This window comes from Gadus morhua, chromosome 1 (genome assembly GCF_902167405.1).
Source record: "Gadus morhua chromosome 1, gadMor3.0, whole genome shotgun sequence".
In the NCBI taxonomy this organism is placed as follows: domain Eukaryota; kingdom Metazoa; phylum Chordata; class Actinopteri; order Gadiformes; family Gadidae; genus Gadus; species Gadus morhua.
In genome coordinates this window covers 23,213,300-23,226,809 of record NC_044048.1, presented here as the reverse complement: position 1 = coordinate 23,226,809, position 13,510 = coordinate 23,213,300, and the positions used below count along the sequence as shown (strand labels likewise).

Genomic DNA, 13,510 nt, shown 5'->3' with positions numbered 1-13,510 from the left:
CACCTACGCCTTGCCCTACGTTTTCTCCTTTTTTAATTGTTCGTCTTGCTCTTCTGTTATATCGATCAACGTAGACTAATTATTTGTTCATGCATTCCAATTTTATTGTGGGTCACTCGCTTCCTCAAAAGGCCGCATGCACCCTCGACTTCACCTCAAAATCCACCAGGAAAATAATCAAGACCAGACCACTCTGCTTGGACAACAGAGCATAAATCAGATGTGTAATTAAAAAAATAATAAAATACAAGTTGTGACCCAATAAGAGAGTAGAAAAACAAGAGGCAGAGCAGGTGGCTAAAGGTAGGACACATTTATTCCCAAACTGGGTTACAACAGGATTGATAAGAGACAAAAAAAACAAAAAACAGTCGCAGCTGCGGAGCATAGACACGACACAGCGAGGTTAGGAACGCAATGTTAAATCCAATCAAATCATGGGCTTCAAACGGACAACAACACTCATGATTATGGTTTTAACCCCCCCCCCCCCAACACACGACCCAATGTGTGTAACAACACACAACCCTACTAACCTACATTTTATAAACGCGTTTATCTCCCACGAGTCGAGTGGGTTTGCCGGCTGGTCCTTCTTCGGGGAGGCCTGTGGATTCATGGGGGGACGTTTGCGTTATTTTCAATGCATTGATGCTAAGAACCACAACCTTCGGTGGAAAGTTCCTTCCTGTCCCTTTATGACGCATCCATATTTAAAAGAAAACATAACAACTCTGGTCAATACGATAATAATCGCGTCATTGAGAGGATTATAAACATATTTTATCACTACTATGAATATTACTCCTATGATTATAATATATCCCGTCGGATGGAAGATTTGATCGCAACCAATTGCATGCACTTAAGCATGAATACCCCCCCCCCCCCCCCCCCCCCCCCCCCAAACCCCGCCCCCCCCCCCCCAATCGGACCTCCAACCTAAACAGCCTGCAGGTGTTGAGTCCCGGCTCGACCGGAACCAGGATGGCATCAGTGCTGCTCTCTCAGTGATGACCAAGCTGTTGTTTGACATGGGCAGGCTTTTCCACCAGGCCTGACCCTGGTAATGAACCCTGGCCCATCCAGCCTCGGGTGGCCCCCAGTGTTTGATACACACAGAGGAGGAGGCACGGCCCACCCAGCAACCTTGACGCTGAGATAAAACGTACCAGATAACACGGTGTTTACCAGAGGTACGCACACAAGCTGGTCGGAGAGCAGCCTCTCTCCAAGACGTTTCGGTTCAGGCGGTGGTGCGCTGGGTACGATTCGAGAGTGGTTAAAGAGAGGGATCAGGAAGGAGCAAGAGAGAGCCAGATTTTGAAACTCAACAATCCAACGATGGGTTCCTCGACCCAATCACAGAAGAGAAAAACGAAATCGGCTGGCACAGAGGCAGGCACTTTAGCAGATATTCTCACAGCATATTTCACTCCTTGGTACCTGGTAGAGGGCTATGATATTTTGTATAAAACTACATTCAAATCTCTTTAATCTTACCTACAGCACATTGAATGAAGGTACTATGAGGGCATTCATTACCAACTTGTATTTGTAAATGATCATGGCTTTGTGTGATAGTTATCATCAGTGGATGAACTGGATATAACTGATTCACCATTTGCAGGGTCCAGGACTGGGATAGAACCCTTATTGGTAGTACAAATCGTTTGTTTTAGTAAACTGCAATGAATTTGCTGTTAATTTCCCTCAAGGTTCGCTCTGCGTGCCCAAGTTGTTGAGTAAAAGGTTGGGAACAAAAGTGTTAACCTCTTTAATCTATCTCTGTCTTACTGTCTTTCTGTCTCTCTCACTCTCTCTGTCTCTGTCTCTGTCTCTCTCCCACTCTCTCATTCTCTCTCTCTGTCTGTCTCTGTCTCTCTGTCTCTCTGTCTCTCTCTCTCTCTCTCTCTCTCTCTCTCTCTCTCTCTCTCTCTCTCTCTCTCTCTCTCTCTCTGTCTCTCTCACTCTGTCTCTCTCACTGTCACTGTCAGTCTCTCTGTGTGTCTTCTCTCTCACCGTCATTCTCTCTCTCTCTCTCTCTCTCTCTCTCTCTCTCTCTCTCTCTCTCTCTCTCTCTCTCTCTCTCTCTCTCTCTCTCTCAATGTCAATGTCTCTCCCTCTCCCTCACCAGCTCTCTCTCTCTCTCTCTGTCTGTCTTCCTCTATCTCCTACACACCCAAGGTAAAGGGAGAGTACAGGAGTTTATCTGCACTATCTGAAAGAATGACGCAGGCAGCTGCAAAAAAAAAAAAAGCAGATGCATCTTATCTTAAATTCCCCTGCCAGCAACTGCAAAATACTTATTTATCCGGCCCACGTAAAAAAAATGTATCAATTGTATTGTGGTTGGTCCGGTGGCTCACACACACACATCAGGTGTGAGCACTACAGTGGTTACATGTGGTAGGGATAAAGTTTTTCCAAAGGGTACAGTTTCAGAAGGTCACAAAGGACTCCTCCACCAACACGAAGCAGCGTTGTGCAGTTAGCTACGGCTGGCTAGTGCCCAGCGTGCTATCTTGAGCAACCTTTGCAGTCGTATTGCTAGCATACCCACCATCCGTGAGAGAACGACCCAGGTGGGCCGAAAGCAGAGTGCACCCCTGGGATGTGAAGTCCAAGCGGTCACTCCGTCAGCCCCCTGGTTTCAAGGAAGCGTTTTGCCTTTAACATTGAAAGTTTACATGAAAGTTAGGTTTGTACCGTTCCTATCATGTGTTCTGATATCAGACACTGGTATGGCTCAGAGTAATTGGAGTAGATCACAATTTTGAAAATATGTCAAAAGCAATGGAAAAGTAACTGGGACAAGACTGTGTACCTTATCACGTCAAACAAACACAAACCCCTGTTCACAGGGAGAAATCTAAACTCTACCCTAGCTTTCGGTTGATTTACACGGTCGAATCTGGACGTTTGTTGAAGTAAAGTAGCTAGGATGCAGTGTTTTGAACCAGAATGTAATCAGACCCCTCTGCTTTCCACATCTGTTTGGCTTCTGTGTCGCTTACCCATCACTTTCCCATGTCGCTGTTACCACGATAAGCATCGGTTGGCTGTTGTGAATCTGCAAAAGTCGATTGTTGTGCTCTATTGGGATTGGTCGAGAATGAAGGAGGCTCAAAGTGTAGGGTTAGCACGGTTAAGGGTGTCAGGATGTCTGGTGAGAAAGTGATCCTAGAAAAATAAAAACGTTCATCCTTTTGCGTTATGACCCTAATATTTCCAGCCAGCCGAACACACGCTCAGAAAAAGCTCTGAGCACACCTGAATTGCTGTTCTTTTCGTTAGGCTCACCGTTCAGGGTGTTCTAGGGGCCTGTACGATATAGGCTTTGACACACCTCCAACTGGATCCTGGCCCATTTTGGGTCAGGACTCCAGACCCATAGTTTAAGAAATGCAGTGTAAAGCAATGTGGAGTACCTAGGGCTAGGCCAACCAAAACAAGATGAGCATCCCTCCACTCGCGTCCACAGGAGTGAGGGGTCGTTGCTCTGGAGCTCAGAGTGATCCAGACAGCCCATGACTGGATCCACAAGCATGTGGGGAATTCTGTAAATATATCTCTGCCTTATTATTATTTTTTTCACTGGGCTTGACATTTGTGGTGGAATGTCAACTAAGTTTACAGAACTAGAATGCTATCTCGCCTATCTCAGCCCGAAGGACAGACGCAGATGCATTTTGTTCTGAAAAATATAATATTTTACAGATTTATATGGATGCAATATTTTGGTTTCTTCTTTGTGCTGGAAATATAGTGCACCCAAGGAAATGTTGTTTAGAAAAAAATTTTAAGTAGTAATAAATAGTTACAAAACATTCTCATCCTTTACAATACATATATCACATCGAAACATTCAAGGGCAACAGTGTAGCTATAAAAATAATCCAGTACTTTGTGAATAAGATAAACCCTATAAAAAACGATATTAAATATTAACACAACAGTAAAAAAACCATTAACATTTTGGGATAATACTGCAAACAATTTCAAGCATCACTTTGGTGTAACATTTTACACTATAAAGAAAATGGAAAAATGGAAACATAAAAATAATACTGAAAGTATCGAAACAATCTGGATTCCATGTACTTTGACTATAGTATCTGAACCTGACATGATATAGATAGCATGCGTGCCTGAGAAGAAGTGCAGTGATAGATATGGATACAGGCCTAGAGACACAGACGGCGGAGTCAAAAGTTATTAAAGTGCATTCAGAAAACAATGTTGCAGGCTCAGTCAAAATAAAACCTCCCTTCCCTCCCAAATATCACAGCGGTCACGAGAGTTTGGACTGCTGGGAGCCTGAGGCAAACTTGCTGGCAGGCTGTTGCCTGGCTGCTCCTTTGCGGGAGGTGGACGATACCTTCCTCCGCCTGGGGGAGCTGTGTGTTTTCCTCCGGGCGTTGGACCTCCTCTGGCTGTCGGGCGCTCCCAGGTGCTCCAGGAGCCTCTTCTGGAAGACGGCCTCGAACTGCAGCGCCTGGACAGCACAGCAAAGGAAAACGGGAACAGCGTTGAATGTCGCGAGATGAGGATTTTTTGTGGTAATGCTTTTGGAAGAATAACGTTGGTTCCCTTGTTTGATAGTCAAGCATATTAAATAAATCAAGATAAAACAAAATATATTAAGTGATATGCTATATAGATATGCTATACTAGATAAGATAGTACTTTATTAATCCCAGACGGGAATCCATCTTTTGAGAACATTGAGATATATATATATCTTTTCGTCGACATTTCTATCAAACAAAAGTTTTTTAATTCATATCTATAACTACATTTGATATAATTATATCTATAACCAAACAATATTATCAGGCACCCATGCTATCCATATCATTGTACGTACAGATACCATAGCAAAAGTACATGATGTCACAGCAAAAACGTCTTTAACATTATCGGCCTAATATTTTATTTGCACGATAAAACGCCTGATTTGACCACGGGCGCTGGGGAGGGGTCGTCAGACCGGACGTACCACTGTGGGTGTGGAGGTGGGGGTGGAGGTGGCGGTAGACGTGGTGGCGGAGCTGTGGATGGAGCTGGGGATGGAGGTGGTGGTGGAGGTGGTGGAGGAGGTGGTGGTGGTTGAGGTGGTGGTGGTGGAGGTGGTGGTGGTGGTGGTGGTGGTGGGAGGCTCGGGCTTCTTGGACTTGGCACAGTACATTTCCAGGTGACGGAGGTCACAGCCCGCAGAGTGACAGCACTGCTCCACGATGCCCTTGCCCCGAGGCCGTGAGCCATACCCAGACCAGCTGCCTCTTCCTGGGGAGAGAACCGGAGCACACTGGTTAACCCCCCCAGCCCATGTATGCAACAAAATATTGAACATTGTAACCAAGATATGTTGATTTGTGTTAACACACAAAAGGTGCCCAGCTATAAAACTATGAAAACATTGGGAGCACTTTACAATAAGTTGATATTAGTTCACCATTAGGCTACTTAACATTAGTTCATGCAGTCATAAGCATTGCTCTATAGCATCGTGATGGGGATTAGTGTTAGAGTTATTGGGTTAGGCTCAACACTAACCCTAACCCTAATCAATAATGTTTAAATGAATGCATTGGTTAAAATGAACTGCATTACCTTTGTTAACGTGAATAACATTAGTCAATAAATACTAGACCATTAATTAACTGTCAATGAACTGTTTGTTGATTGTTAGTGAAGGCTTATTACTGCAATAACGAATGAATGGTTCATTAATGTAGCCTTATCTTGTTATCGAAACATGGGCCTTCTGTGTTTGGTGTACACAGAGGCTGATGTGCCGGGGCGAGGAACTCACCTCCCTTGGCAGGCAGGGGAGATTATCGCCAGATGCCTGACCTTTCGTCAGATATTTCATTAAACCTTCAACAGTGGCACTTTGAAATCGAAAGGTTGGCATACAATGTCCATCCAACAAAATAGGCCACTCTTTTTGACTACTGTATTGTAATGTATAAGTGTTGAGCATTGCAAGTATTATGTATCATAAAGTATTATGTATTATTAGTGTTATAGGGTTAGTATCTTTGAGCAGCGCCATAAGCAGAAATCGGCAGTTTAATGATCCATATCAACTTTTGTGTTGATGTAAAGCTTCCGCACACAGAGACAGGCACGCGCGCACGCACGCGCACGCACGCGCACGCACGCACGCACACACACACACACACACACACACACACACACACACACACACACACACACACACACACACACACACACTTGTGTCCCACCTAAATAGATCCCACGATCGCCGCACACAAATATGAGGTCGGCGAGCAGGTCACTGCCGCAGCGGAGCCGCGAGGCGTCTGACGGTTGCCATAGCGACAGACACACGACGGAGCAGAGGGCAATCAGCCTCCACATACACCCGACCTGGGGAGACATCACACACGCTGTCAACACAACAATAACAACAACAACAACTGACACCATGACGATCATAACAATAGTATTGAGCTTGGTAGTCTAGTGGTTAAGGTGTTTCAGTCCCAGCCGAAAGGTCCCGAGTTCGATTCCCTTGATGTCCCCGGCCTTTATTGAGGTACGCCTACCCTTGAGCAAGTGCCTACCTGCTCATTAAAAATGTTCAACTGTAAGTCGCCTTGGAGACGCTCAATAAATGAAAACCTAGTAATAGTAACAGTAATATTGCAATACAAATACTGCTCCCCTGCATAGTTTGTACAGCTACATGAATTGACTGTACTTGCTACATTCATGTCTTGAAGAAGGCCTGGTTGGTTTTTGGATAGGTCCACCTCCATCACAATACTATTGTTCAGGTCACATGGTAGAGCATTGAGTTATAGAGTTATAGAAGACGGATGAATGTTAGGGAAATTATGAACTCAAAAGGACCTTCGTGCTGTACCAATACAAAAAAAACAAAATCTATCCCTCGAAGGAGGCAGCACTGTGTGTTATTGACCTTGAGATAAACCCTGGCTTGCTCACACACTGTTCCCTGGAAAACGGATGGGAGCTTATTATTCTCACAGCAGAATGAATCATTTGTTCATCACATTAATACATTTACTAGTTTGTTTTTAAGAACTGCTTAAACGTAACAATTCAAGCTGCAACAACAGAGTTGTTGTGAATTGTTTTTCACCCTGCACAGCATGGCATCTTAGTTCTTGTCATGCCAAAATACCAAAAAAGGGTTTATTTTTCCATTATTCCATTGTATAAACCCTTATTTGATAGCAGGATCGATTAACAGAGGATGCCTCTATGCTCTTTGAGTGCCACTCAAAGATGTACATTTACATTAACCCCTACACAGAACCATCCAAATACAATAGTAGGCTACACACGGTTTGGATCAGAGCAAGTTCATTAACATGAGTTAATTTACAATGAACAAAAGCATTTCAACATTCTACCTGGTGGTCCCAACCAAATCAACAGACTGACCAAGTGGCCAAACCCCTTACCTTTCAATTGTTCTAAAGAAAAAACATCCATTGTCAAAATGAGGAAACAATAGGGTGCCAATCAGACCAAGAAGTGACCCAAACCTGCCCCAAGCCAAGAAGCACACAAGAGTCCGGTGTGAATGTGCCTTACCTTCTGTGTGTGTCCAGACAGAGTAAAGGAGTGTTGTGTGTGTCCAGAGGGCATGCTGGTAATGTTGTCTGGTTGGACGTTTTCTCCTGTCTGTCCACAGAAGTGGACCGGTATCCAAACTTTTCTTTTTATACACTGTGAAGAGAAAGAGGGCAGGAGCTAGAGAGAGCCAGATTCCTACGCAGTGGGGGCAGTTCAGTTCTGCACTCACATAGGATACGCACTCTTCATGCAACGTGTGTGTGTGTGTGTGTGTGTGTGTGTGTGTCTCTCTCTCTCTCTTTCTCTCTCTTTCTCTATCTCTCTTTCTCTCTCTCTCTCTCTCTCTCTCTCTCTCTCTCTCTCCTCTCTCTCTCTCTCTCTCTCTCTCTCTCTCTCTCTCTCTCTCTCTCCTTCTCTCTCTCTCTCTCTCTCTCTCTATCAATTTCACGTGAATTATAAAAAAAATCATGCAGGGTTTATGGAGGACAATATGAAAATCTATAATTGGAAAGGTAATGTTACTGATTAATACTATGCCTGCAGTAAACACATACACATGTCCAACTAGATGTCATTACTGTGTCACTGCTGGACTTACATATCGGTTTTGATTTCATTTTGCACGGGGATACCAAATGTGTACTTTCTTTCTCGACACAAGTATACTTTTCATTGTATTAATTGAGAAGGATGATTGCATCAATCTAAACTGCTGTAGTCGGGCCAAAGGTTAAGAATGGGAGATAGCTTGAAAAAGATATGGCTAAAGATGGCTACAAACAAAACAAAACAACATAAAGTATCCCCGACAATGAAGTTTTACAGACTGCAGTAATAGGCACGAGTGGGAAGACCCCCTGGCATGGCCAAGACTGATTTGAAGCCCTTACTAAAGACTACAAACCTGACTAATGGATAGAACTGGTTAATTGTGCATACATCTCAAAATGATTGTGTTGGATGTTTCATATTTATCCCTGATATCAACCAGTGGACCACTACGGCTAAGATGAGTTGAAGGCAAGGATAAAGTTTGATCAAAGATAGGCAGAATAAGTCGAAATATGATAACAGGGTTGTTGCCCCAGATACTTCTTTATTCAGTGTTTAAAATGGCGTTCTCTCATTTTGCTCTCACTCAACGTTATTTGTTTAATTTCAGCAATGAAGTTGATCTATAATCGTTGTTTTACATTAATTGAAAATCAACTCTTATACTACTGGTCTTTGGTTTATCACCCTATGTCTGTGTGTGTTTGTGTGCGTGCATGTGTGCATGTGTGCGTGTGCGTGTGTGAGATTGTGTGTGTGTACGTGCGTGTGTATGCATGTGAATGTGTGTGTGTGTGTGTGTGCGTTTATCTGTGAATGTGTGAATGTGTGCATGTGTGCGTGCATGTGTTTGGCTGGGTGTGTGCGTGTGTGTGTGTGCATCTTTGTGTGTGCTTGTGTGTGTTTATTTGCAGCATAGCAGAGCAGATAGTATGGTTTACACAAAATGGTCTTATTTATGGTTATCATTAGTGTCTGATTAGTGGTTTCTGTGGTTCTCGGCTCAAGATTGCATTTGACGGACCAATCCTCTTCCTGGGGACTGATAACCATTTCATGGTAAATGTCAAACTCTTACCCAAACATATATTGATAATACATTAAATACATAGCATGTGTCACAACATTTATTTTTCAGCTAATTGCTCATTAATCAGCGTAAGTTATTATAACTAATAACTTTGATGTACTTCATTCCAACTGACACATCATTTGATGAACAGTATATGTCACATTTATTGGCAACAATCGTCTGCGTACTCCAATCAGCAACATCGTTTTTCTTCATTGACGACTTATGAGATAACTAGCATCCAGTACCATCCTTACCTCAATGACGTCAGAGGCTGTTTCCTGAAAGCATGTGTGTTTCTTTAACTTCAAAGTATATAAAAGGATGTGTTAATATGTGTCTGAAGTGTTAGTGTAATTCAGATTTTTCTAACTTTCTCAAACGTGTATTGTTTACTTAGCTTCATTGTCTTCCTGGTAGTATCGTCTTAATAAGTTTCAATAAAAAGTCAGACGCAAAATAACCCAAAATGTATAGCTATAATCTAAGAACATGTGATATGATATTTAGGTCAGGAACATCTCCTTGTCAGTTCTAGTTCACAATGTTAAGACTGAAAACTAGATTAAATTTCAATTAAATACAGATGCTGGACGTGCCGGTCCACGGATAAATTAAAGAAGATAGTAAGCATAAACTGTATGTATATATATATATATATATATACATACATACATACATATATACATATACTTGCAGTTTATGCTTACTATCTTCTTTAATTTATCCACGTGTATATATATTATTATATAGATGTGTATATAAATGTAAATACATATATATGCACATCCATCCATCCATCCATCCACACGTACTGTTATGGTTTAAACGATGCTGAACCCAAGAGCAGACGGAGACGAAGTTGAGTTGAAAAAAGGGTTTATTGAATGAGGCGAGGAGGCGGGTATTGGATGAGGTTGCCGGGAAGGAGCGAAGCAGGCGAACTGGAGTGAGGGATCCGGATAACTGCAGGCAGAGGAAAACAGGGTTGAGTCGTGGACAAAAAACTACAGAAGACAAGAGAGTGAGAGCGAGGCAACACTAATACGAGAGCCAGGCGTGTATCATTACCACAGTAGTGCGTAGTACGATCTGGCACCGACAGCAGGGAATCCAAGGGTTTATGAAGGGGAGTTGATTGGAGATGAAGACCAGGTGAGCATGATTGCAGAATAGGTCCAGGTGTGAAGTGAGACAGACAGGAGGAGTGGCAGACCCAGGAGGTGGAAAAAACACAGCAAACTGCTGTGAACACAACAGTACCCTCCCCTCAACGGACGCCTCTAGGCGGCCTAGGCCTCTCAGGGTGAGCCAGATGGAAGTCACGGATGAGGGAGGGGTCGAGGATGAGACCCCGCGAAACCCAGCTCCTTTCCTCAGGCCCATAACCCTCCCAATCCACGAGGTACTGATACCCCCTGCCCCGACGACGAATGTCCAGCAACCGCCGGAAGGTGTAAGCAGGGTGGTCGTCAATCAAACGGGGAGGAGGGGGGGGAATGGCCGGGGGGGAGAGGGGGCAGACGGAGACTGGCTTAAGGCGAGAGACATGGAAGGTGGGGTGAACGCGCATGGCGGGAGGCATTTTGAGTGTGACAGCTGAGGGGTTGATGACCGAAACAATAGGGAAAGGGCCAACAAAACGAGGGGTTATTATCTTGTTATATTATATCTTGTTATATTATGTATTTGTAGAGAGCTATATATTTGTAAACGTCAGAAAAAAAATATATACATATATATATATACAGTATATGTATTTTTCTTTTATAAATAAATATAAATATATATAAATAAATATATAATTGATAATGGTAAATGAAGGTGTTAATAATGAAAAAATCCTATTATTGTAAAAAGGGTCGGCATAATAAGCCTCGGCTTCAGCCTAGACCTTTTCGGCCACTATTATTTTTTTTATTTTTTTTCTTTGTTGACCGTATGTGCTGTGCTTTGATGGACCGAAATAAATATATCTACTACTACTACTAAACTTCTTGGAGCCAGTCTGCAAGGGGAGATCCTTGGAGGACAACCACACCTGTTGACCCACCCGATAGGGAGGAGCAGGAGCCCGGTGGCGGTCGGCAATGCGCCGGTTCTGCTCAGCGGAGCGCAGCAGAGCGGAGCGTGCGTCCCTCCATATCTTGCGGCAACGGCGGAGATGGTGTTGAACAGAGGGGACGGAGATGTCATCCTCCTGGGCGGGAAACAAGGGTGGCTGGTACCCCAGGGAACATTCGAATGGGGACATGCCGGTGGCCGCACAGGCCATGGAATTGTGGGCATACTCGATCTTGATTGTGATGTTGTTGAGTCCCCTGAAGTCGATGCATGGACGAAGAGACTTGTCCTTCTTGGAGACAAAAAAGAACCCTGCACCAACAGGAGAAGAGGAGGGTCTTATGATGCCGGCCGAAAGGGACTCCTTGATGTACTTCTCCATGGCCTCCCTCTCAGGACGGGACAAATTATACAGGCGACTACTGGGCAAAGGGGCGCCGGGGAGGAGATCAATGGGGCAGTCATAGGGGCGATGAGGAGGCAGGGTGAGCGCACGACACTTGCTAAACACCTCTCCTAGGTCATGATAGGTTGGGGGAACCAAGGAGAGGTCGGGGGGTACATGGGGCGAGGAAACACCTCCCCCTGCTGGAGACAGGGCAGACTGAAGGCAGGTGGAATGACAGAAAGTGCTCCAATTCACCACCTTGCCCGACGACCAGTCGAAATGGGGGTTGTGCCGCTTGAGCCAGGGATGACCCAGGACCAGGGAAGTAAGGGGAGACCGGATGACATGAAACTGAAGTGTTTCATGGTGATTACCAGAAACAAATAATTCAAGGGGCTTAGTAGGCTACGATGAGAAATAAGGGCCAGGTGGCGGCCATCTAAGGCGTTAGCATTTAGGGGAGAGGGTAACTGTTCAAAAATGATGCCAACCTGAGATGCGAAACCGGCGTCGATGAAATTCTCGTCCGCTCCCGAATCCACAAGGACTGATACTGGAAGGGAACGACCGAGGAACAGAAGAGTAGCATCCAGCAGCGGGCGTGAAGAGAGAGGAACGGGGACGGACGGGGCGTGGCTCAGCAGGGCCCCGAGTCTCACTGCTGAGCCCGGTCTTTTGGCAGTGACGGACAGGTGGAGATGAGATGCCCGGGCAGGGCACAGTACAGACATACTCCGGTCCTAATCCGATGAAGCCGCTCCGCTTGGGTGAGACGAGTGCGCCCCAGCTGCATGGGCTCCTCTTCAGTGACAGCACGTGTCACGGGGGCAGGGAGAGCAGCTCTCGGGAGGTGAGGAAAACGTGAAGCGGCGAGTGCCGGGGGCACGGAACTGCCTGTCCTCTCCCTACACCGCTCACGTAGGCGATTATCCAGCCGAATGGAAAGGGAGATCAGTTCGTCGAGAGTGTCGGCCTCCTCCCTGGTAGCCAGCTCATCCTTAATAGACTCAGAGACCAGAAACAAAAAGCCCACGTAAAGACTTGTCGTTCCAGCCCGACCTGGCGGCATAGGTCCTGAACTCGACGGAGAACTCGGCTACGCTACGGGAGCCCTGACGCAAGGAAATTAGCCGCTTGGCAACGTCCCCTCCCTCCACTGGGTGATCAAAAACCTTCCTCATTTCAGCTACAAAAAGGCCAAAGTTCTCATTAACCGGGGAATCGCTTTCCCATAAAGCCGAAGCCCATTCTAAAGCATTGCCCTTAAGTGACCCGATAACAAAAGCGATCTTAGCTTTTTCAGTGGGGTAGCTGAGGGGCTGCTGACTGAAAACTAAGGAGCACTGGATCAAAAAGGCTCTGCACGTACCCATGTCCCCAGCGTAGCGCTCAGGGGCAGGAATGAGAGGCTCACGAGCCCGTGGCAGGTGTGCCGAGAGAGTGAGGTCAGGCGGAGGCGCCACAGGCAGTGGAGGCAAAGTGGCGGGGGGAACCAGCAAGTCCAATTGTGCGCCCATCTGTGTGACACGGGTAGCGAGACTCCTAAAGGCTTCCATAGCTTCCCGGAGGGCGTTGCTGTGCTCAGCAACCAGAGCGCCCTGGGCGGCGAGAGCTCCACGGATGCTGTCAATGTCCGCTGGGTCCATCTTGGCCAGATCGTTCCGTTATTGTTTAAACGATGCTGAACCCAAGAGCAGACGGAGACGAAGTTGAGTTGAAAAAAGGGTTTATTGAATGAGGCGAGGAGGCGGGTATTGGATGAGGTTGCCGGGAAGGAGCGAAGCAGGCGAACTGGAGTGAGGGATCCGGATAACTGCAGGCAGAGGAAAACAGGGTTGAGTCGTGGACAAAAAACT

The 13,510-nt window shown here is 45.4% G+C and overlaps 1 protein-coding gene across 1 annotated transcript in view; it reads right to left on the bottom strand.

Moving 5' to 3' along the window:
* Positions 1-3,786: 3,786 nt before the first annotated feature.
* Positions 3,787-13,510, bottom strand: part of LOC115541525 (insulin-like growth factor I, juvenile form) — a 13,547-nt gene continuing 3,823 nt past the window's right edge. Inside the window, exons 3-6 of the mRNA XM_030353256.1 lie at positions 7,597-7,731; positions 6,255-6,399; positions 5,003-5,289; positions 3,787-4,498 (exon numbers count right to left, since the gene is read on the bottom strand). Coding sequence (XP_030209116.1) covers positions 4,295-4,498; positions 5,003-5,289; positions 6,255-6,399; positions 7,597-7,650 — 690 coding nt within the window. The 5' untranslated portion in view covers positions 7,651-7,731 and the 3' untranslated portion in view covers positions 3,787-4,294. The remainder of the gene's footprint in view (positions 4,499-5,002; positions 5,290-6,254; positions 6,400-7,596; positions 7,732-13,510) is intronic.